The 23,496-nt window shown below is 62.9% G+C and overlaps 1 protein-coding gene across 2 annotated transcripts in view; it reads left to right on the top strand.

Moving 5' to 3' along the window:
• Positions 1–8,107, top strand: part of STAU1 (staufen double-stranded RNA binding protein 1) — a 34,244-nt gene extending 26,137 nt beyond the window's left edge. For both annotated transcript variants that reach the window (XM_075849414.1, XM_075849415.1), the window contains exons 3-13: positions 541–685; positions 756–921; positions 3,044–3,139; positions 3,517–3,729; positions 3,885–4,028; positions 4,104–4,247; positions 5,054–5,129; positions 5,560–5,882; positions 6,174–6,296; positions 7,059–7,144; positions 7,387–8,107. In XM_075849414.1, coding sequence (XP_075705529.1) covers positions 541–685; positions 756–921; positions 3,044–3,139; positions 3,517–3,729; positions 3,885–4,028; positions 4,104–4,247; positions 5,054–5,129; positions 5,560–5,882; positions 6,174–6,296; positions 7,059–7,144; positions 7,387–7,474 — 1,604 coding nt within the window. In that variant the 3' untranslated portion in view covers positions 7,475–8,107. The remainder of the gene's footprint in view (positions 1–540; positions 686–755; positions 922–3,043; positions 3,140–3,516; positions 3,730–3,884; positions 4,029–4,103; positions 4,248–5,053; positions 5,130–5,559; positions 5,883–6,173; positions 6,297–7,058; positions 7,145–7,386) is intronic.
• The last annotated feature ends 15,389 nt before the right edge of the window (positions 8,108–23,496 follow it).

Raw genomic sequence — 23,496 nt, 5'->3', positions numbered from 1 at the left:
CTTCGTATACACACCGCTACACACCTTCAACCTTGCGCATGCGCAGTGTAATATACACGGCCGCTGAAGACGCAGCCACATAATTTCACAGAGCATGCGCGGTGGAGTGTGTTAACCACGCATGCTCTAATTCAATAAAGAAGCACGTGGTACGGTTACGTCATTTTTGACGTAACCGTACAGTGTGAAAGCCGGAAACCGGAAGCAAGGCAGAAGACCAAATGGACGGGTCTGCACAGGAAGTGCAGATTTTGCATTGCTAAGGGGACGGCGACGGAGGAGGATATACGACGCTACACCCATCTGATGAAACGTAAGTACATTGGAAAGTTATATCTTTTTCATTGTTTTATTTAAATAAATGTAATTTTTTAGTTCCGGAATACCCCTTTAACAGGTTATTTAAATTGCATGGTGAACTTCATACCCTAAAAATAATTGAAGACCCGATAGTTAGGATGGAGACGGGGGGTCTGGGCGCTGCTGTGGGTGATACCGGGGGGGCTCCGGTGATTTGATAAATGATTCTTTGTTTCACAGAAAGTATAACTCCCACCGTGGAGCTGAACGCGCTATGTATGAAGCTGGGAAGAAAACCAATCTACAAACCCCTGGACCCGTACTCCGGCATCCGCTCCTCCTACAACTACAACATGCCGAGAGGAGGCGGCGGCTACCCCCCGCGGTGCGTACACAATGGTGGGGGAGGGGATTCTGAGGTCTCGTTACTGATCACTTGTCTTGCGACTCTCCAGGTACTTCTACCCATTCCCGGTCACGCCCGTCCTCTACCAGGTGGAGTTATCTATAGGAGGACAACAGTTTAATGGAAAAGGCCGAACACGTCAGTCAGCCAAGCACGACGCCGCGGCCAAAGCCCTGAAGAGCCTCCAACACGAGCCGCTCCCCAGTAAACCCGAGGTATTGGAGGGGAGGGGAGGTGGGTCTGGGGGGCTTCTGGTTATGGGGTAAAACTATTGTCTATCTCGGGGTCTCTGATGATAATGTGGCTGCTGATCCTGACGCCGTGACCGTTATTCCATGTTGTGATGAAGTTGAAACCGCAGTCACGTGGTGAGGAACCGGAGCGGCCGCATTTACTCCGGGATTTGCCGTTTTTGTACTTTCTGCTTCTCGAGATTTGTGATTTCAATTTTCTAAAAATGTCACCTGCGAGTTTCCACAAAGACGTCAAAATTAGAGGAAAATGGTGGAATTGTATTATGGAAGCGTGTGAAGCCCTAAGGACTGGCGCCCCTCTAGACAGGTGTATATAGGGCCGGCACCTCCTCAGACAGGTGTATATAGGGCCAGCACCTCCTCAGACAGGTGTATATAGGGCCGGCACCTCCTCAGACAGGTGTATATAGGGCCGGCCCCTCAGACAGGTGTATATAGGGCCGGCCCCTCAGACAGGTGTATATAGGGCCGGCCCCTCAGACAGGTGTATATAGGGCCGGCACCTCCTCAGACAGGTGTGTATAAGGCCGGCCCCTCCTCAGACAGGTGTATATAGGGCCGGCACCTCCTCAGACAGGTGTATATAGGGCCGGCACCTCCTCAGACAGGTGTATATAGGGCCGGCACCTCCTCAGACAGGTGTATATAGGGCCGGCACCTCCTCAGACAGGTGTATATAGGGCCGGCACCTCCTCAGACAGGTGTGTATAGGGCCGGCACCTCCTCAGACAGGTGTGTATAGGGCCGGCCCCTCCTCAGACAGGTGTATATAGGGCCGGCACCTCCTCAGACAGGTGTATATAGGGCCGGCACCTCCTCAGACAGGTGTGTATAGGGCCGGCACCTCCTCAGACAGGTGTGTATAGGGCCGGCCCCTCCTCAGACAGGTGTGTATAGGGCCGGCCCCTCCTCAGACTGGTGTGTATAGGGCCGGCCCCTCCTCAGACAGGTGTGTATAGGGCCGGCACCTCCTCAGACAGGTGTGTATAGTGCCGGCCCCTCCTCAGACAGGTGTGTATAGGGCCGGCCCCTCCTCAGACAGGTGTGTATAGGGCCGGCACCTCCTCAGACAGGTGTGTATAGGGCCGGCCCCTCCTCAGACAGGTGTGTATAGGGCCGGCCCCTCCTCAGACAGGTGTGTATAGGGCCGGCCCCTCCTCAGACAGGTGTGTATAGGGCCGGCCCCTCCTCAGACAGGTGTGTATAGGGCCGGCCCCTCAGACAGGTGTATATAGGGCCGGCCCCTCCTCAGACAGGTGTATATAGGGCCGGCACCTCCTCAGACAGGTGTATATAGGGCCGGCCCCTCAGACAGGTGTATATAGGGCCGGCCCCTCAGACAGGTGTATATAGGGCCGGCACCTCCTCAGACAGGTGTATATAGGGCCGGCACCTCCTCAGACAGGTGTGTATAGGGCCGGCCCCTCCTCAGACAGGTGTGTATAGGGCCGGCCCCTCCTCAGACAGGTGTGTATAGGGCCGGCACCTCCTCAGACAGGTGTATATAGGGCCGGCACCTCCTCAGACAGGTGTATATAGGGCCGGCACCTCCTCAGACAGGTGTATATAGGGCCGGCACCTCCTCAGACAGGTGTATATAGGGCCGGCACCTCCTCAGACAGGTGTGTATAGGGCCGGCACCTCCTCAGACAGGTGTGTATAGGGCCGGCCCCTCCTCAGACAGGTGTGTATAGGGCCGGCCCCTCCTCAGACAGGTGTGTATAGGGCCGGCCCCTCCTCAGACAGGTGTGTATAGGGCCGGCCCCTCCTCAGACAGGTGTGTATAGGGCCGGCCCCTCCTCAGACAGGTGTGTATAGGGCCGGCCCCTCCTCAGACAGGTGTGTATAGGGCCGGCCCCTCCTCAGACAGGTGTGTATAGGGCCGGCCCCTCCTCAGACAGGTGTGTATAGGGCCGGCCCCTCCTCAGACAGGTGTGTATAGGGCCGGCCCCTCCTCAGACAGGTGTGTATAGGGCCGGCCCCTCCTCAGACAGGTGTGTGTAGGGCCCTCTTGTTCAGGGGTGTGGGCTGGAAGGTTTTTGTATTTTGCTTATTCTAGAACGTTTTTACTTTATGGTTTCAGGTTAATGGAAAGTCCGATGAAGAAAATCTGAATAAATCTGAGATCAGCCAAGTGTTTGAAATTGCGCTTAAAAGGAACCTTCCTGTGAACTTTGAGGTGAGGAGGAAGACGGGGGGAATGGAGGAGGGTTGTCTCCTGCAGACAGTGATGTGATGCTCCAGCTACACCTCCTGTCACTGGAAACATGGAGAACGCTGCCCCCAGAGAGCGGGGTGGTGACGTGCCCGTGGTGTCATTCTGGGCACCTCTCCATGGGTCAGACCTCACCTTCACGGGTGATATTTCCCAGCATCCTCCGTTCATGGGAGGAATCTTCATGGCTGACCATCATGTGGGGAGATCGGCCGCTCGTGTGTGGGCCGCTCGTGTGTGGGCCGCTCGTGTGTGGGCCGCTCGTGTGTGGGCCGCTCGTGTGTGGGCCGCTCGTGTGTGGGCCGCTCGTGTATCGGCCGCTGATGTTGCGTCTTCTGCAGGTCACCAAGGAGTCGGGTCCTCCGCACATGAAGAGCTTCATCACTAAAGTGTCCGTCGGGGAGTTTGTGGGAGAAGGAGAAGGGAAGAGTAAGAAGGTGTCCAAGAAAAACGCTGCCATGGCCGTTCTGGAGGAGCTGAGGAAGTTGCCGCCTCTGCCGACCGTGGAGAAGATGAAGCCTCGCATCAAAAAGAAAACCAAGTCCATTGTGAAGGTGAGCGCGTGCGCGGGCGGCGGGGTCACTCCAGGCTTTCTCCTTAGATCGGGGTCGTTGCATTTAACACTATTACGTCTCTAAAACGACACAATGGGAGGGGCTCCGCAGCGATTCTCCCACCACTCCCATCATCTGTGCTGTCACCCTCACAGCTTCCCACCAGCCCCGAATACGGCCAGGGCATGAACCCCATCAGCCGGCTGGCTCAGATACAGCAAGCGAAGAAGGACAAGGAGCCGGAATACAGCCTGGTGACGGAGCGTGGCCTCCCCCGGCGCCGGGAGTTTGTCATGCAGGTGGGTCCGGTGTGGACGCGCTGCCCTCTTATCCTCGGACTCTCTCACCTTAACTCCTTCCTTCACTCCATGCAGGTGAAGATCGGGAACCTGACCGCCGAGGGACTGGGGGCCAATAAGAAAGTGGCCAAAAGAAACGCTGCCGAGAATATGTTAGAACAACTTGGTTTCAAAATCCCTCCTGCTCCCCCCAAACCGGCTCTGAAGACTGAGGAGAAAGTAAGTGCCCCCCCGTGCTGCTGTGACGCTACAGGCCTCATCCGCTCCCCCCGTCAGTGGCCTCATCCGCTCCCCCCCCGTCAGTGGCCTCATCCGCTCCCCCCCGTCAGTGGCCTCAACCGCTCCCCCCCCCGTCAGTGGCCTCATCCGCTCCCCCCCCCGTCAGTGGCCTCATCCGCTCCCCCCCCCGTCAGTGGCCTCATCCGCTCCCCCCCCGTCGGTGGCCTCATCCGCTCCCCCTCCGTCGGTGGCCTCATCCGCTCCCCCCCGTCGGTGGCCTCATCCGCTCCCCCCCCGTCGGTGGCCTCATCCGCTCCCCCCCCCGTCGGTGGCCTCATCCGCTCCCCCCCCCCCCGTCGGTGGCCTCATCCGTTCCCCCCCCCCCGTCGGTGGCCTCATCCGTTCCCCCCCCCGTCGGTGGCCTCATCCGCTCCCCCCCCCCGTCGGTGGCCTCATCCGCTCCCCCCCCGTCGGTGGCCTCATCCGCTCCCCCCCCGTCGGTGGCCTCATCCGCTCCCCCCCCCCGTCGGTGGCCTCATCCGCTCCCCCCCCCGTCGGTGGCCTCATCCGCTCCCCCCCCCGTCGGTGGCCTCATCCGCTCCCCCCCCCGTCGGTGGCCTCATCCGCTCCCCCCCCCCCCCCCGTCGGTGGCCTCATCCGCTCCCCCCCCCCCGTCGGTGGCCTCATCCGCTCCCCCCCCGTCGGTGGCCTCATCCGCTCCCCCCCCCGTCGGTGGCCTCATCCGCTCCCCCCCCCGTCGGTGGCCTCATCCGCTCCTCACATCGCTGCCGCCTGCTTTGTTTCAGACCCCTGTGAAGAAGCCGGGAGACGGGAGGAAGGTGACGTTCTATGAGCCGGGCTCCGGGGAGGACGCCGCTAACAGTGAGTCCAGTGACCTGCAGGTGTAGAACTACAACTCCTCCAATCCCCTCACATTATTACATTAGATAGCGGGTGACCTCGAAACCGCCGCCGACTTATCTCCCACTGGTACGTGGCATTGGTGGTGCGGGAAATCCACTGTGGCTGATCCTTCTCTGACTCCTGCAGTTGGGGACCCGTCCCCCTCCCCCACACACCCCTCACCGGCTGACCCTGAGCTGCTTACCAGACCTCCCTAAAGACTTCAAATATATCAATGATGGGGACTAATCCAGTGTCATGTGACCCAGGCAACCAATCGCTGCAGGATGTTACTGGGGACGGGGAGAGGTTTATGTCATTGGGGGCCACGTGTAGTACAGAGTCACCCGGACCGCCCCGACATAACGGTGTGCGTGCGCCTGTGATAAGAGCGGCTCTTTTATTTCAGATAATAAAGATGAGGAATTCCGGATGCCGTATCACAGTCATCAGCAGCTGCCGGCCGGGATCCTGCCCATGGTGCCTGAAGTAGCGCAAGCGGTGGGAGCAAATCACGGACTTCATGCCAAAGAGTTTAACAGGGTGACCCCTAACCCAGTGATCGCCACTGTGACCGCCATGATCGCACGAGAGCTGCTGTACGCCGGCACATCCCCCACCGCAGACTCCATCCTAAAGAAGAACAACACCACGTCAGCGCATGCACTGCTCGGCCCGCTGAGCCGGCCCTCCGAGCAGCTCGACTACCTGTCCAGTGTACAAGGGATCCAGGTAACCGCATGATGTAGAGGGTCAGAATCACGCAGCATCCAGTGTGGGGCTGACGGCCGGGCCTCAGGGGCCACCCTGTGCGTTCTAGTCTTTCCCTGCGGAGCTGCCGGCCCCCGCCTGTCCGAGAGCGAGACTGTGTAGAGAAAATGAGGAAGCCGAGCTGGGACCCCCGCTGATCATTGTCATCTTAGTGATGACCCATCCTCCGGCTCTGGGGGGCACCGCTCGCTGCTGCCCATGTCTGTTGTATATTTGTGGCATCGTCTGTCATTGCACTTTCCTCATTTTCAGGTTGAATATAAAGATTTCCCGAAGAATAATAAAAATGAATTTGTGTCTCTAATAAACTGCTGCTTCCAACCACCACTAATCAGCCACGGCATTGGGAAAGACGTGGAGTCGTGTCATGACATGGTAAGATGGCGGCCGGCGAGCTCTACCAGGGTTATCACATGGAAGTCACTCATGTTAGGCTAACAACCCGCCGCCGCCTCCCTCGCCCCACTAGGGTTAAGTACCTCGCCCCACCAGGGTTAAGCGCCTCCTCCCCCCCCCGCCTCGCCCCACCAGGGTTAAGCGCCTCGCCCCACCAGGGTTAAGCGCCTCGCCCCACCAGGGTTAAGCGCCTCGCCCCACCAGGGTTAAGCGCCTCGCCCCACCAGGGTTAAGCGCCTCGCCCCCACTCACCCCACCGGGGTTAAGCGCCACCTCCTCCCCGCTCGCCCCGCCGGGGTTAAGCGCCACCTCCTCCTCACTCGCCCTGCCGGGGTTAAGCGCCACCTCCTCGCTCGCCCCGCCGGGGTTAAGCGCCACCTTCTCCTCACTCGCCCCGCCGGGGTTAAGCGCCTCCTCCCTCGCCCCGCCGGGGTTAAGCGCCTCCTCCTCCCCGCTCGCCCCGCCGGGGTTAAGCGCCTCCTCCTCCCCGCTCGCCCCGCCGGGGTTAAGCACCACCTTCTCCCTCGCCCCGCCGGGGTTAAGCACCACCTTCTCCTCCCTCGCCCCGCCGGGGTTAAGCGCCTCCTCCCTCCCCCCGCCGGGGTTAAGCGCCTCCTCCCTCCCCCCGCCGGGGTTAAGCGCCTCCTCCCTCCCCCCGCCGGGGTTAAGCGCCTCCTCCCTCCCCCCGCCGGGGTTAAGCTCCTCGCCCCGCCGGGGTTAAGCGCCTCCCTTGTTTTTCAGGCTGCCTTGAATATCTTGAAGTTGTTGTCTGAAATGGACCAGCAAAGTGCCGAGGAGCCGCGACCGGTGAACGGACCAATGTCAATGTGAGTTGTCTTGACTGTTGCTGTGGGGGCTCGGGGAGGATCTGGGACTGTGTAGTGAGGTTCTGCAGCAGCCGGTGTGTAATGTGACCTCCCGGCACACATCCGCATTATACTGTAATGAGGAAGAGAATTCAAGGGGGGGGGGGGCACAGGTTTATTATTCTCACAGCTGTGGCCCCCGGGAGGTTCCTGGGGTCTCTTTCCATCTGGTCATTAATAGCAGCCGTTTTCTTCCTGTGCAGGTGCGGGAAACCAGAGCTGGAAAGTGACGCCCTCCTGAAAGCGACGGCCGCGGGCGCACTGGGACAAGCGGTGAACAGCACGGCCTGAGCGCCGCCGGAGATGAAATGGCCGCCATTATAAACGCCGCAGCCCTTCTGTTTTTTATTATTTGTTTGTCCCACGAGAATTTCAAAGTACAAATCTGATTTCTAAAGTTTTGTTTCTCTGAAGCATTTCATGACCGGGTCATATCCCCGCGCGTGGCCGAGACGTCGACCATCCGTTTTGTTAGGAATTTTTTTTTATGGCTTTTGTGGTTACAGAATTTTTCTTTTTATTTTTTTTGCGCTGAACCCTAAAATGAAGAAACGTAATTAATTGTAGAAGCGCCGCCCTGTAGTCACGTGACTCGTAGTTTTGATTTCGGCAGTGTTGGTGGCCGCAGTTTGGGATGTGACCCCCTCCACTGGATTGATTAACCTTCTGTTGGTTCTCTGTGCTTTACACCATTGGATTACATCTCCATGTGGGGCTGAAGAAATGTCTCTGTCTCTTTAAGCAATGTGGCTAGATGTGAGTTGCGCGCCGCCGCCGCGCGCTGTACATTAGTGTCTATTTAAAGCTCGCCGCGTCCAGTATCGCTTCAGGTCATTGTTTACGCTGGAATTTTTTCTCCCCATGGAATGTAAGTTACTAGTGTTTGTCACAAGAAATTAAAAAAATACAAAAAATGTAGTAAAAGTCTGAAGGAAAGTGATTTATTGTGAGACGCCGGTCACGTGACCTGCGTCTACCGCACTGTTAACGTCACGCCGGTGGGTGAGGGGTTCCCCGCGCCGCCGCCACTCACTTGATTTGTTACATAGTGACCGGTCGTGTAATAATCTGCTGTTACAATGTGTCAGGTGGAGCGGCATGTGACCAGGGGTCTCTCCCCCATATATGACCGCCCCAGCATTACGTCATGAATTATCATTCATATTCCCTTGTCCTCCCACAATTCCTTGCTCTGCATGGCCTCCAGGCACATGAATGAATGCTAGAACTACAGTAAAGACTGACACGGACAGGGCCTAAGAGCGAATAGGATGTAACGTCACAGCAGACCGATTCCCTGTACAGAGGAGAACTGGGGAGCAGCCGCATACAGGGCTCCACAGCCGTGATTTGGGGGCTTTTTAAGGGGATGTGGAGGCTGCTGGCGGTGAATGTCTCGTATCCAGCGCCCTAGGGACTCCGCGTACATCGGCCACTGCTCGGATGTCTGGGTCTGGTTATCTTGCTGTGTATGGGACATAATCCTGGGGGGTCCGCATCATGGATCGCTATTATGCTGTTAGTCCAGGTCATAGACTCGCGGTCGGGCCGGGGTTGCGCCTATAATACAACCTGCCTGAGGAGTTATTCTGCTTGGGATCTGCGCCGGCTGAAACGCAGAACAGACGACGTGCAGCGCGAGCGGCCCGGACGCTGCCACCAACGATCTGATGTCAGGACGGAGGAGAGACGTCTCCAGAGCGCCAATCACACGACCGCGGCTATAATTCTGCGCTGCGCGTCGTTGGCTTTGTATTCGGTGTTGCAGTCGTCCTGCTCAGTCATAGGAGCAGAACAACGAAAATACCAGAAACGCCGGATCCATCGCGTGACAAACGCCAACATCACCCTACAGAACACGTTGACTTTACTGGTTTCCATTGGGTTTTCCTCATGGCGTCTGCTGTTTTACCGGACATAGCGTAGCGTGCTGTCCTATTTTGTCCACAATGTTTGACCAGATCTGCGACAGACTTATCGGAGCCCCCGACTCAGATGTGAACACAGCCTAATGTGCAGCCGCACCGCTCCTCATTTACATCCCTCGTGAGCCGCCATCTCTACTACTATAATGTCCAATGAGTCTCATTTACAGTGTCAGCCGCCATCTTTCAAAATGTCTGCTGAATCTGGCTCCTCCCCCTCTGTTACTGGTGAATAGCAAAGTCTTCATATAGAGATCACTGACCGCCCGGTTTGGGGTGACGTCCAGGCCTTAATGGCTGAATATGGCCGTCTTTCCTCTTTATTCTGCGAAGGAAAGTTTTCACCTTCTGTAATGACTGAAGTTATTGTGGCGGAACAACCTAGCGGTGCGCTGTAATCCTTCCAGCTGAGCGATCAGATCATCGTCACGTGTGGACCGCCGCTCATACCCAAATATCCGGACTTTACATGTTCTGGGATTTGGTTGCGGCAGTTTTCTCTGGTGCCTTTGACAATGTTGTCTGTGTCCTTTTAAGTGGGGGAGGGGTGGCGAGGACAGAATGTCAGCTCTGCGGATGGCACCGGGAGAAGCTGCCCGGTGAGAGATTGACTTGATACCAGGTGCTGATTTAGGGGTACGTGTGGACCTCCGCTCCCACCCCTTTCTTACTGTTCCACAGGACAAGCGTCGATCCTCTAGCCAGATTCCAGGGTGAAGTGTCTCCTGGTGGTGACCCGGTAGATGATGCCACGTTCACCTTATCCGCCATCTAGCTGATGATATAATAGAAGCACAACTCCTAGAACATGAGGAAATCATACAGCATCTCCATAGCCGAGCAGTGTAGTCGTAAAATCATAGAGTGCGGCATGTATACTGGATTAGGTGGGAGACGTGAGAGATGAAGAGACGAGAGGAACGGAGAGAAGAGACAGGAGACGAGAGGAACAGAGATGGTAAGAAGAGGAGACGAGGGGAACAGAGATCAAGGGGAGACAGAAGAGACGAACGGCGAGAAGGAGACGAGAGCAACAGAAACAGGAGAGAAGAGACGAGAGGAACAGAGATGGAGAGAACAGAGAGGAGGAGAGAAGAGGCTAGCGGAACAGAGAGGAACGGAGAGATGAAGGATAGACAGGAGAGGAACAGAGAAGAGGAGAGAAGAGATGGAGAGACCAGAGAGAAGAGACCGGAAAGGAACAGAGAGATGGGGACAGGAGAGGAACAGCGAGGAGGAGAGAGGAGACGAGAGGAACGGAGAGATGAAGGATAGACAGGAGAGGAACAGAGAAGAGGAGAGAAGAGATGGAGAGACCAGAGAGAAGAGACCGGAAAGGAACAGAGAGATGGGGACAGGAGAGGAACAGCGAGGAGGAGAGAGGAGACGAGAGGAACGGAGAGATGAAGGATAGACAGGAGAGGAACAGAGAGAAGGAGAGAGGAGACGAGAGAGAGGAACAGAGAAGAGACCAGAGAGGAAAAGAGGAGCACAGAGGAACAGAGATGAAGAAGAGACCAGAGAGGAGAAGAGGCTAGCGGAACAGGAGAGGAACAGAGAAGAGAAGAGAGGAACCGAGATGGAGAGACCAGAGAGAAGAGACCGGAAAGGAACAGAGAGGAGGAGATGAGAGGAATGGAGAGATGAAGAGGAACAGAGAGAAAAGACCAGAGAGGAAAAGAGCACAGAGGAACAGAGAGATGAAGAAGAGACCGGAGAGGAACAGAGATGAAGACGAGGGGAAGAGAGATGAAGGGGAGACAGAAGAGAGGAACAGAGAGGAGGAGACCAGAGAGCAACAGAAACAGGAGAGAAGAGACAAGAGAGGAACGGAGCGAAGAGAGGAACGGAGCGAAGAGAGGAACGGAGCGGAGAGAGGAACGGAGCGGAGAGAGGAACGGAGCGAAGAGACGAGAGGAACGGAGCGAAGAGACGAGAGGAACGGAGCGAAGAGACGAGAGGAACGGAGCGAAGAGACGAGAGGAACGGAGCGAAGAGACGAGAGGAACGGAGCGAAGAGACGAGAGGAACGGAGAGAAGAGACGAGAGGAACGGAGAGAAGAGACGAGAGGAACGGAGAGATGAAGAGACGGGAGAGGAACGGAGAGATGGAGATGAAAAAGAGACGGGAGAGGAACGAAGTGACGAAAAAGAGTCGGGAGTGGAAGGGGGAGACGAAAAAGAGACGGGAGTGGATGGGAAAGACGAAGAAGAGACAGGAGAAGAACGGAGAGACGGGAGAGGAAGGGAGAGATGAAGAAGAGCAGGTGTGGCCCCTCTGGGGCAGCTGAGACCACTCTGTGGCAAGTGTGACCCCTCTGCGGCAGGTGAGACCCCTCTGCGGCAGGTGAGACCCTCTGCGGCAGGTGTGACCCTCTGCGGCAGGTGTGACCCTCTGCGGCAGGTGTGACCCCCTCTGCGGCAGGTGTGACCCCCTCTGCGGCAGGTGTGACCCCTCTGCGGCAGGTGTGACCCCCTCTGCGGCAGGTGTGACCCCTCTGCGGCAGGTGTGACCCCTCTGTGGCAAGTGTGACCCTCTGCGGCAGGTGAGAGCCCTCTGCGGCAGGTGTGACCCCCGCTGTGGCAGGTGTGACCCCCGCTGTGGCAGGTGTGACCCCTCTGCGGCAGGTGTGAGCCCTCTGCGGCAGGTGTGACCCCCGCTGTGGCAGGTGTGACCCCTCTGCGGCAGGTGTGACCCCTCTGCGGCAGGTGAGACCCCTCTGCGGCAGGTGGGACCCCTCTGCGGCAGGTGCGACCCCTCTGCGGCAGGTGCAACCCCTCTGCGGCAGGTGAGTCCCCTCTGCGGCGGATGAGACCCCTCTGCGGCAGGTGTGACCCCTCTGTGGCAGGTGAGACCCCGCTGGGGCAGTTGAGACCCCTCTGGGGCAAGTGTGACCCTCTGCGGCAGGTGTGACCCCTCTGCGGCAGGTGTGACCCCCTCTGCGGCAGGTGTGACCCCTCTGCGGCAGGTGTGACCCCTCTGCGGCAGGTGTGACCCCTCTGCGGCAGGTGAGACCCCTCTGTGGCAAGTGTGACCCTCTGCGGCAGGTGAGAGCCCTCTGCGGCAGGTGTGACCCCCGCTGTGGCAGGTGTGACCCCTCTGTGGCAGGTGTGACCCCTCTGCGGCAGGTGTGACCCCTCTGCGGCAGGTGTGACCCTCTGCGGCAGGTGAGAGCCCTCTGCGGCAGGTGTGACCCCCGCTGTGGCAGGTGTGACCCCTCTGTGGCAGGTGTGACCCCTCTGTGGCAGGTGAGACCCCTCTGCGGCAGGTGCGACCCCTCTGCGGCAGGTGCGACCCCTCTGCGGCAGGTGAGTCCCCTCTGCGGCGGATGAGACCCCTCTGCGGCAGGTGTGACCCCTCTGTGGCAGGTGAGACCCTGCTGGGGCAGTTGAGACCCCTCTGGGGCAAGTGTGACCCCTCTGCGGCAGGTGTGACCCCTCTGCGGCAGGTGTGACCCCTCTGCGGCAGGTGTGACCCTCTGCGGCAGGTGTGACCCCCGCTGTGGCAGGTGTGACCCCTCTGTGGCAGGTGTGACCCCTCTGCGGCAGGTGAGACCCCTCTGCGGCGGATGAGACCCCTCTGCGGCAGGTGTGACCCCTCTGTGGCAGGTGAGACCCTGCTGGGGCAGTTGAGACCCCTCAGGGGCAAGTGTGACCCCTCTGCGGCAGGTGAGGCCCCTCTGCGGCAGGTGTGACCCTCTGCGGCAGGTGAGAGCCCTCTGTGGCAGGTGTGACCCCCCTCTGTGGCAGGTGTGACCCCCCTCTGTGGCAGGTGTGACCCCTCTGCGGCAGGTGAGACCCCTCTGCGGTAGGTGTGACCCGCTGCGGCAGGTGTGACTCTCTGTGGCAGGTGATACCCCCGCAGTGGCAGGTGAGGCTGCTCTGTGGCATGTGTGACCCCTCTGCGGCAGGTGAGACCCCTCTGCGGCAGGTGAGACCCCTCTGCGGCAGGTGAGACCCCCGCTGTGGCAGGTGTGGCCCCCGCTATGGCAGGTGTGTCCCCCGCTGTGGCAGGTGTGGCCCCTCTGCGGCAGGTGTGACCCCCTCTGCGGCAGGTGAGACCCCTCTGCGGCAGGTGTGACCCCCGCTGTGGCAGGTGAGACCCCTCTACGGCAGGTGTGACCCCCGCTGTGGCAGGTGAGACCCTTCTGCGGCAGGTGAGACCCCTCTGCGGCAGGTGAGAACCCTCTGCGGCAGGTGAGAACCCTCTGCGGCAGGTGAGACCCCTCTGTGGCAGGTGTGGCCCCTCTGCGGCAGGTGTGACCCCCGCTGTGGCAGGTGAGACCCCTCTACGGCAGGTGAGACCCCGCTGGGGCAGGTGTGACCCCTCTGCGGCAAGTGTGACCCCTCTGCGGCAGGTGTGACCCCTCTGCGGCAGGTGTGACCCTCTGCGGCAGGTGTGACCTTCTGCGGCAGGTGTGACCCTCTGCGGCAGGTGTGACCCCTTTGCGGCAGGTGTGACCCCTTTGCGGCAGGTGAGGCCCCTCTGCGGCAGGTGGGACCCCTCTGCGGCAGGTGGGACCCCTCTGCGGCAGGTGCGACCCTCTGCGGCAGATGAGACACCACTGGGGTAGGTGAGACCCCTCTGCGGCAAGTGTGACCCCTCTGCGACAAGTTAGACACCTCTGCGGCAGGTGTGACCCCGCTGGGGCAGGTGAGACCCCGCTGGGGCAGTTGAGACCCCTCTGTGGCAAGTGTGACCTCTCTGCGGCAGGTGAGACCCCCGCTGTGGCAGGTGTGGCCCCCTCTATGGCAGGTGTGTCCCCTGCTGTGGCAGGTGTGGCCCCTCTGCGGCAGGTGTGACCCCCTCTGCGGCAGGTGAGACCTCTTTGTGGCAGGTGAGACCGCTCTGCGGCAGGTGTGACCCCCGCTGTGGCAGGTGAGACCCCTCTACGGCAGGTGTGACCCCCGCTGTGGCAGGTGAGTCCCCTCTACGGCAGGTGAGACCCCTCTGCGGCAGGTGAGGCCCCTCTGCAGCAGGTGTGACCCTCTGCGGCAGGTGAGACCCCTCTGTGGCAGGTGAGACCCCTCTGTGGCAGGTGTGGCCCCTCTGCGGCAGGTGTGACCCCCGCTGTGGCAGGTGAGACCCCTCTACGGCAGGTGAGACCCCTCTACGGCAGGTGAGACCCCTCTGTGGCAGGTGAGACCCCTCTGTGGCAGGTGAGACCCCTCTGCGGCAGGTGTGACCCTCTGCGGCAGGTGTGACCTTCTGCGGCAGGTGTGACCTTCTGCGGCAGGTGTGACCTTCTGCGGCAGGTGTGACCCTCTGCGGCAGGTGTGACCCCTTTGCGGCAGGTGAGGCCCCTCTGCTGCAGGTGGGACCCCTCTGCGGCAGGTGCAACCCTCTGCGGCAGATGAGACCCCACTGGGGCAGGTGTGACCCCTCTGTGGCAGGTGAGACCCCTCTGCGGGAAGTGTGACCCCGCTGGGGCAGGTGTGACCCCTCTGCGGCAGGTGTGACCCCTCTGCGGCAGGTGTGGCCCCTCTATGGCAGGTGAGACCCCTCTGCGGCAGGTGAGGCCCCTCTGCAGCAGGTGTGACCCTCTGCGGCAGGTGAGACCCCTCTGTGGCAGGTGAGACCCCTCTGTGGCAGGTGTGGCCCCTCTGCGGCAGGTGTGACCCCCGCTGTGGCAGGTGAGACCCCTCTACGGCAGGTGAGACCCCTCTACGGCAGGTGAGACCCCTCTAAGGCAGGTGAGACCCCGCTGGGGCAGGTGTGACCCCTCTGCGGCAAGTGTGACCCCTCTGCGGCAGGTGTGACCCTCTGCGGCAGGTGTGACCCCTTTGCGGCAGGTGAGGCCCCTCTGCTGCAGGTGGGACCCCTCTGCGGCAGGTGCGACCCTCTGCGGCAGATGAGACCCCACTGGGGCAGGTGTGACCCCTCTGTGGCAGGTGAGACCCCTCTGTGGGAAGTGTGACCCCGCTGGGGCAGGTGTGACCCCTCTGCGGCAGGTGTGACCCCTCTGCGGCAGGTGTGGCCCCTCTGCGGCAGGTGAGACCCCGCTGGGGCAGTTGAGACCCCTCTGCGGCAAGTGTGACCCCTCTGCGGCAGGTGAGACCCCTCTGCGGCAGGTGAGACCCTCTGCGGCAGGTGTGACCCCCTCTGCGGCAGGTGTGACCCCTCTGCGGCAGGTGTGACCCCTCTGCGGCAGGTGAGACCCCTCTGCGGCAGGTGAGACCCCGCTGGGGCAAGTGTGACCCCTCTGCGGTAGGTGTGGCCCCTCTGCGGCAGGTGAGACCCCGCTGGGGCAGTTGAGACCCCTCTGTGGCAAGTGTGACCCCTCTGCGGCAGGTGAGACCCCTCTGCGGCAGGTGAGACCCTCTGCGGCATGTGTGACCCTCTGCGGCAGGTGTGACCCCTCTGCGGCAGGTGTGACCCCCTCTGCGGCAGGGGTGACCTCTCTGCGGCAGGTGTGACCCCTCTGTGGCAGGTGAGACCCCGCTGGGGCAGTTGAGACCCCTCTGCGGCAGGTGAGGCCCCTCTGCGGCAGGTGAGGCCCCTCTGCGGCAGGTGAGGCCCCTCTGCGGCAGGTGAGGCCCCTCTGCGGCAGGTGAGGCCCCTCTGCGGCAGGTGTGACCCTCTGCGGCAGGTGAGAGCCCTCTGCGGCAGGTGTGACCCCCGCTGTGGCAGGTGTGACCCCTCTGTGGCAGGTGTGACCCCTCTGCGGCAGGTGAGACCCCTCTGCGGCAGGTGAGACCCCTCTGCGGTAGGTGTGACCCGCTGCGGCAGGTGTGACTCTGTGGCAGGTGATACCCCCGCAGTGGCAGGTGATACCCCCGCAGTGGCAGGTGAGGGTGCTCTGTGGCATGTGTGACCCCTCTGCGGCAGGTGAGACCCCCGCTGCGGCAGGTGTGGCCCCCGCTATGGCAGGTGTGGCCCCCGCTGTGGCAGGTGTGGCCCCTCTGCGGCAGGTGTGACACCCGCTGTGGCAGGTGAGACCCCTCTGCGGCAGGTGAGACCTCTCTGCGGCAGGTGAGACCGCTCTGCGGCAGGTGTGACTCCCGCTGTGGCAGGTGAGACCCCTCTACGGCAGGTGTGACCCCCGCTGTGGCAGGTAAGACCCCTCTACGGCAGGTGAGACCCCTCTGCGGCAGGTGAGGCCCCTCTGCGGCAGGTGTGACCCTCTGCGGCAGGTGAGACCCCTCTGTGGCAGGTGAGACCCCTCTGTGGCAGGTGTGGCCCCTCTGCGGCAGGTGTGACCCCCGCTGTGGCAGGTGAGACGCCTCTACGGCAGGTGAGACACCTCTACGGCAGGTGAGACCCCTCTACGGCAGGTGTGACCCCTCTGCGGCAGGTGTGACCCCTCTGCGGCAGGTGAGGCCCCTCTGCGGCAGGTGGGACCCCTCTGCGGCAGGTGCGACCCTCTGCGGCAGGTGCGACCCTCTGCGGCAGATGAGACCCCACTGGGGCAGGTGTGACCCCTCTGTGGCAGGTGAGACCCCTCTGTGGCAAGTGTGACCCCTCTGCGGCAAGTTAGACCCCTCTGCGACAGGTGTGACCCCGCTGGGGCAGGTGTGACCCCTTGCGGCAGGTGTGGCCCCTCTGCGGCAGGTGTGACCCTCTGCGGCAGGTGTGACCCTCTGCGGCAAGTGTGACCCCTCTGCGGCAGGTGAGACCCCCGCTGCGGCAGGTGTGGCCCCTCTGCGGCAGGTGAGACCCCGCTGTGGCAGGTGTGACCCCTCTGTGGCAGGTGTGACCCCTCTGTGGCAGGTGAGACCCCTCTGTGGCACGTGTGACCCCTCTGTGGCAAGTGTGACCCCTCTGTGGCAAGTGTGACCCCTCTGTGGCAAGTGTGACCCCTCTGTGGCAAGTGTGACCCCTCTGTGGCAGGTGAGACCCCTCTGCGGTAGGTGTGACCCGCTGCGGCAGGTGTGGCCCCTCTGCGGCAGGTGTGACCCCCGCTGTGGCAGGTGAGACCCCTCTACGGCAGGTGAGACACCTCTACGGCAGGTGAGACCCCTCTACGGCAGGTGTGACCCCTTTGCGGCAGGTGTGACCCCTCTGCGGCAGGTGAGGCCCCTCTGCGGCAGGTGGGACCCCTCTGCGGCAGGTGCGACCCTCTGCGGCAGGTGCGACCCTCTGCGGCAGATGAGACCCCACTGGGGCAGGTGTGACCCCTCTGTGGCAGGTGAGACCCCTCTGTGGCAAGTGTGACCCCTCTGCGGCAAGTTAGACCCCTCTGCGACAGGTGTGACCCCGCTGGGACAGGTGTGACCCCGCTGGGGCAGGTGTGACCCCTTGCGGCAGGTGTGGCCCCTCTGCGGCAGGTGTGACCCTCTGCGGCAGGTGTGACCCTCTGCGGCAGGTGTGACCCTCTGCGGCAAGTGTGACCCCTCTGCGGCAGGTGAGACCCCCGCTGCGGCAGGTGTGGCCCCTCTGCGGCAGGTGAGACCCCGCTGTGGCAGGTGTGACCCCTCTGTGGCAGGTGAGACCCCTCTGTGGCAAGTGTGACCCCTCTGTGGCAAGTGTGACCCCTCTGTGGCAAGTGTGACCCCTCTGTGGCAAGTGTGACCCCTCTGTGGCAAGTGTGACCCCTCTGTGGCAAGTGTGACCCCTCTGCGGCAGGTGAGACCTCTCTGCGGCAGGTGAGACCCGCTGCGGCAGGTGTGACCCTCTGCGGCAGGTGAGACCCCTCTACGACAGGTGAGACCCCTCTGTGGCAAGTGTGACCCCTCTGTGGCAGGTGTGGCCCCTCTGTGGCAGGTGTACCCCCGCTGTGGCAGGTGAGACCCCTCTACGGCAGGTGAGACCCCTCTACGGCAGGTGAGACTCTCTGCGGCAGGTGAGACCCCGCTGGGGCAGGTGTGACCCCTCTGTAGCAAGTGTGACCCCTCTAAGGCAGGTTAGACCCCTCTGCGGCAGGTTAGACCCTGCTGGGGCAGGTGTGACCCCCGCTGGGGCAGGTGTGACCCCCGCTGGGGCAGGTGTGACCCCCGCTGGGGCAGGTGTGGCCCATCTGCGGCAGGTGAGGCCCCTCTGCGGCAGGTGAGGCCCCTCTGCGGCAGGTATGACACTCTGCGGCAGGTTAGACCCCTCTGCGGCAGGTGTGACCCCTCTGCGGCAGGTTAGACCCCTCTGCGGCAGGTGTGACCCCGCTGGGGCAGGTGTGACCCCTCTACGGCAGGTGAGACCCCGCTGGGGCAGGTGTGACTCCTCTGCGGCAGGTGAGGCCCCTCTGCGGCAGGTGAGGCCCCTCTGCGGCAGGTGAGTCTCCTCTGCGGCAGGTGAGACCCCTCTGCGGCAGGTGAGACCCCTCTGCGGCAGGTGAGACCCCTCTGCGGCAGGTGAGACCCCTCTGCGGCAGGTGTGACTCTCTTTGGCAGGTAAGGCCGCTCTGTGGCAGGTGGGACCCCTCTGCGGCAGGTGGTACCCCTCTGCGGCAGGTGCGACCCCTCTTCGGCAGGTGAGTCTCCTCTGCGGCAGGTGTGACCCCTCTGCGGCAGGTGTGACCCCTCTGCGGCAGGTGAGACCCCTCTGCGGCAGGTGAGACCCCTCTGCGGCGGATGATACCCCTCTGCGGCAGGTGAGACCCCTCTGCGGCAGGTGAGACCCCTCTGCGGCAGGTAAGGCCGCTCTGCGGCAGGTGGGACCCCTCTGCGGCAGGTGCGACCCCTCTGCGGCAGGTGCGACCCCTCTGCGGCAGGTGAGTCCCCTCTGCGGCGGATGAGACCCCTCTGCGGCGGGTGTGACCCCTGCTGTGTCAGGTGAGGCCACTCTTTGGCAGGTGAGACCCCCGCTGTGGCAGGTTAGACCCCGCTGTGGCAGGTTAGACCCCGCTGTGGCAGGTTAGACCCCTCTGCGGCAGGTGTGACCCCGCTGGGACAGGTGTGACCCTCTGCGGCAGGTGTGACCCTCTGCGGCAGGTGAGTCCCCTCTGCGGTAGGTGAGTCCCCTCTGCGGCGGATGAGACCCCTCTGCGGCAGGTGTGACCCCTGCTGCGGCAGGTGTGACCCCTGCTGTGGCAGGTGAGGCCACTCTGTGGCAGGTGAGACCCCCGCTGTGGCAGGTTAGACCCCGCTGCGGCAGGTTAGACCCCTCTGTGGCAGGTGTGACCCCTCTGCGGCAGGTTAGACCCCTCTGCGGCAGGTGTGACCCCGCTGGGGCAGGTGTGACCCCTCTGCGGCAGGTGTGACCCCTCTGCGGCAGGTGAGGCCCCTCTGCGGCAGGTGTGACCCTCTGCGGCAGGTGAGACCCCTCTACGGCAGGTGAGACTCTCTGCGGCAGGTAAGGCCACTCTGCGGCAGGTGTGACCCCTCTGCGGCAGGTGTGACCCCTCTGCGGCAGGCGTGACCCCTCTGCGGCAGGTTAGACCCCTCTGCGGCAGGTTAGACCCCTCTGCGGCAGGTGTGACCCCTCTACGGCAGGTGAGACCCCGCTGGGGCAGGTGTGACCCCTCTGTGGCAGGTGAGACCCCTCTGTAGCAAGTGTGACCCCTCTAAGGCAGGTTAGACCCCTCTAAGGCAGGTTAGACCCCGCTGGGGCAGGTGTGACCCCCGCTGGGGCAGGTGTGACCCCCGCTGGGGCAGGTGTGACCCCTCTGCGGCAGGTGTGGCCCATCTGCGGCAGGTGAGGCCCCTCTGCGGCAGGTGAGGCCCCTCTGCGGCAGGTGAGGCCCCTCTGCGGCAGGTATGACACTCTGCGGCAGGTGAGTCCCCTCTGCGGCGGGTGAGTCCCCTCTGCGGCGGGTGAGTCCCCTCTGCGGCGGGTGAGTTCCCTCTGCGGCGGGTGAGTCCCCTCTGCGGCAGGTGTGACCCCGCTGGGGCAGGTGTGACCCCTCTGCGGCGGGTGAGGCCCCTCTGCAGCAGGTGTGGCCCTCTGCGGCAGGTGTGGCCCTCTGCGGCAGGTGTGGCCCTCTGCGGCAGGTGTGGCCCTCTGCGGCAGGTGAGACCCCTCTGCGGCAGGTGAGACCCCTCTGCGGCAGGTGAGACCCCTCTGCGGCAGGTGAGACCCCTCTGCGGCAGGTGAGACCCCTCTGCGGCAGGTGTGACTCTCTGTGGCAGGTAAGGCCGCTCTGTGGCAGGTGGGACCCCTCTGCGTCAGGTGGGACCCCTCTGCGGCAGGTGCGACCCCTCTGCGGCAGGTGCGACCCCTCTGCGGCAGGTGTGACCCTCTGCGGCGGGTGAGTCCCCTCTGCGGCGGATGAGACCCCTCTGCGGCAGGTGTGACCCCTGCTGTGGCAGGTGAGGCCACTCTGTGGCAGGTGAGACCCCCGCTGCGGCAGGTTAGACCCCGCTGCGGCAGGTTAGACCCCTCTGCGGCAGGTTAGACCCCTCTGCGGCAGGTTAGACCCCTCTGCGGCAGGTGTGACCCCACTGGGGCAGGTGTGACCCCTCTACGGAAGGTGAGACCCCGCTGGGGCAGGTGTGACCCCTCTGCGGCAGGTGAGACCCCTCTGCGGCAAGTGTGACTCTCTGCGGCAGGTAAGGCCGCTCTGCGGCAGGTGTGACCCCTCTGCGGCAGGTGTGACCCCTCTGCGGCAGGTGTGACCCCTCTGCGGCAGGTGTGACCCCTCTGCGGCAGGTTAGACCCCTCTGCGGCAGGTGTGACCCCGCTGGGGCAGGTGTGACCCCTCTACGGCAGGTGAGACCCCGCTGGGGCAGGTGTGACTCCTCTGTGGCAGGTGAGACCCTCTGTAGCAAGTGTGACCCCTCTGCGGCAGGTTTGACCCCTCTGCGGCAGGTTAGACCCCTCTGCGGCAGGTTAGACCCCGCTGGGGCAGGTATGACCCCTCTGCGGCAGGTGAGGCCCCTCTGCGGCAGGTGAGGCCCCTCTGCGGCAGGTGAGGCCCCTCTGCGGCAGGTGAGTCTGCTCTGCGGCAGGTGTGACCCTCTGCGGCAGGTGAGACCCCTCTGCGGCAGGTTAGACCCCCTGCGGCAGGTGTGACCCCGCTGGGACAGGTGTGACCCTCTGCGGCAGGTGTGACCCTCTGCGGCAGGTGAGTCCCCTCTGCGGTAGGTGAGTCCCCTCTGCGGCGGATGAGACCCCTCTGCGGCAGGTGTGACCCCTGCTGTGGCAGGTGAGGCCACTCTGTGGCAGGTGAGACCCCCGCTGTGGCAGGTTAGACCCCGCTGTGGCAGGTTAGACCCCGCTGCGGCAGGTTAGTCCCCTCTGTGGCAGGTGTGACCCCTCTGCGGCAGGTTAGACCCCTCTGCGGCAGGTGTGACCCCGCTGGGGCAGGTGTGACCCCTCTGCGGCAGGTGTGACCCCTCTGCGGCAGGTGAGGCCCCTCTGCGGCAGGTGTGACCCTCTGCGGCAGGTGAGACCCCTCTGCGGCAGGTGAGACCCCTCTGCGGCAGGTGAGACCCCCGCTGCGGCAGGTGTGGCCCCCGCTGCGGCAGGTGTGACCCCTCTGCGGCAGGTAAGACCCCTCTGCGGCAGGTGAGACCCCTCTGCGGCAGGTGAGACCCCTCTGCGGCAGGTGAGACCCCTCTGCGGCAGGTGTGACTCTCTGTGGCAGGTAAGGCCGCTCTGTGGCAGGTGGGACCCCTCTGCGGCAGGTGGTACCCCTCTGCGGCAGGTGCGACCCCTCTGCGGCAGGTGAGTCTCCTCTGCGGCAGGTGTGACCCTCTGCGGCAGGTGAGACCCCTCTGCGGCAGGTGAGACCCCTCTGCGGCAGGTGAGACCCCTCTGCGGCAGGTGAGACCCCTCTGCGGCAGGTGTGACTCTCTGTGGCAGGTAAGGCCGCTCTGCGGCAGGTGGGACCCCTCTGCGGCAGGTGGGACCCCTCTGCGGCAGGTGTGACCCCTCTGCGGCAGGTGTGACCCCTCTGCGGCAGGTGAGTCCCCTCTGCGGCAGGTGAGTCCCCTCTGCGGCAGGTGAGTCCCCTCTGCGGCAGGTGAGACCCCTCTGCGGCAGGTGAGACCCCTCTGCGGCGGATGATACCCCTCTGCGGCAGGTGAGACACCTCTGCGGCAGGTGAGACCCCTCTGCGGCAGGTAAGGCCGCTCTGCGGCAGGTAAGGCCGCTCTGCGGCAGGTGGGACCCCTCTGCGGCAGGTGGGACCCCTCTGCGGCAGGTGCGACCCCTCTGCGGCAGGTGCGACCCCTCTGCGGCAGGTGCGACCCCTTTGCGGCAGGTGAGTCCCCTCTGCGGCGGATGAGACCCCTCTGCGGCAGGTGTGACCCCTGCTGTGGCAAGTGAGGCCACTCTGTGGCAGGTGAGACCCCCGCTGTGGCAGGTGAGACCCCGCTGTGGCAGGTTAGACCCCTCTGCGGCAGGTTAGACCCCTCTGCGGCAGGTTAGACCCCTCTGCGGCAGGTGTGACCCCGCTGGGGCAGGTGTGACCCTCTGCGGCAGGTGTGACCCTCTGCGGCAGGTGAGTCCCCTCTGCGGTAGGTGAGTCCCCTCTGCGGTAGGTGAGTCCCCTCTGCGGCGGATGAGACCCCTCTGCGGCAGGTGTGACCCCTGCTGTGGCAGGTGAGGCCACTCTGTGGCAGGTGAGACCCCCGCTGTGGCAGGTGAGACCCCGCTGCGGCAGGTTAGACCCCGCTGCGGCAGGTTAGACCCCTCTGCGGCAGGTGTGACCCCTCTGCGGCAGGTGTGACCCCTCTGCGGCAGGTTAGACCCCTCTGCGGCAGGTGTGACCCCGCTGGGGCAGTTGAGACCCCTCTGTGGCAAGTGTGACCCCTCTGCGGCAGGTGAGACCCCTCTGCGGCAGGTGAGACCCTCTGCGGCAGGTGTGACCCCTCTGCGGCAGGTGTGACCCCTCTGCGGCAGGTGTGACCCCTCTGTGGCAGGTGAGACCCCTCTGTGGCAAGTGTGACCCTCTGCGGCAGGTGAGAGCCCTCTGCGGCAGGTGTGACCCCCGCTGTGTCAGGTGTGACCCCTCTGTGGCAGGTGAGACCCCTCTGTGGCAAGTGTGACCCTCTGCGGCAGGTGAGAGCCCTCTGCGGCAGGTGTGACCCCCGCTGAGGCAGGTGTGACCCCTCTGTGGCAGGTGTGACCCCTCTGCGGCAGGTGTGACCCCTCTGCGGCAGGTGTGACCCCTCTGCGGCAGGTGTGACCCCTCTGCGGCAGGTGTGACCCTCTGCGGCAGGTGTGACCCCCGCTGTGGCAGGTGTGACCCCTCTGTGGCAGGTGTGACCCCTCTGTGGCAGGTGAGACCCCTCTGCGGCAGGTGAGACCCCTCTGCGGTAGGTGTGACCCGCTGCGGCAGGTGTGACTCTCTGTGGCAGGTGATACCCCCGCAGTGGCAGGTGAGGCCGCTCTGTGGCATGTGTGACCCCTCTGCGGCAGGTGAGACCCCTCTGCGGCAGGTGAGACCCCTCTGCGGCAGGTGAGACCCCCGCTGTGGCAGGTGTGGCCCCCGCTATGGCAGGTGTGTCCCCCGCTGCGGCAGGTGTGGCCCCTCTGCGGCAGGTGTGACCCCCTCTGCGGCAGGTGTGACC

Source organism: Rhinoderma darwinii, unplaced genomic scaffold (genome assembly GCF_050947455.1).
Source record: "Rhinoderma darwinii isolate aRhiDar2 unplaced genomic scaffold, aRhiDar2.hap1 Scaffold_802, whole genome shotgun sequence".
NCBI lineage: Eukaryota > Metazoa > Chordata > Amphibia > Anura > Rhinodermatidae > Rhinoderma > Rhinoderma darwinii.
This window is presented reverse-complemented; position numbering and strand designations above follow the sequence as displayed.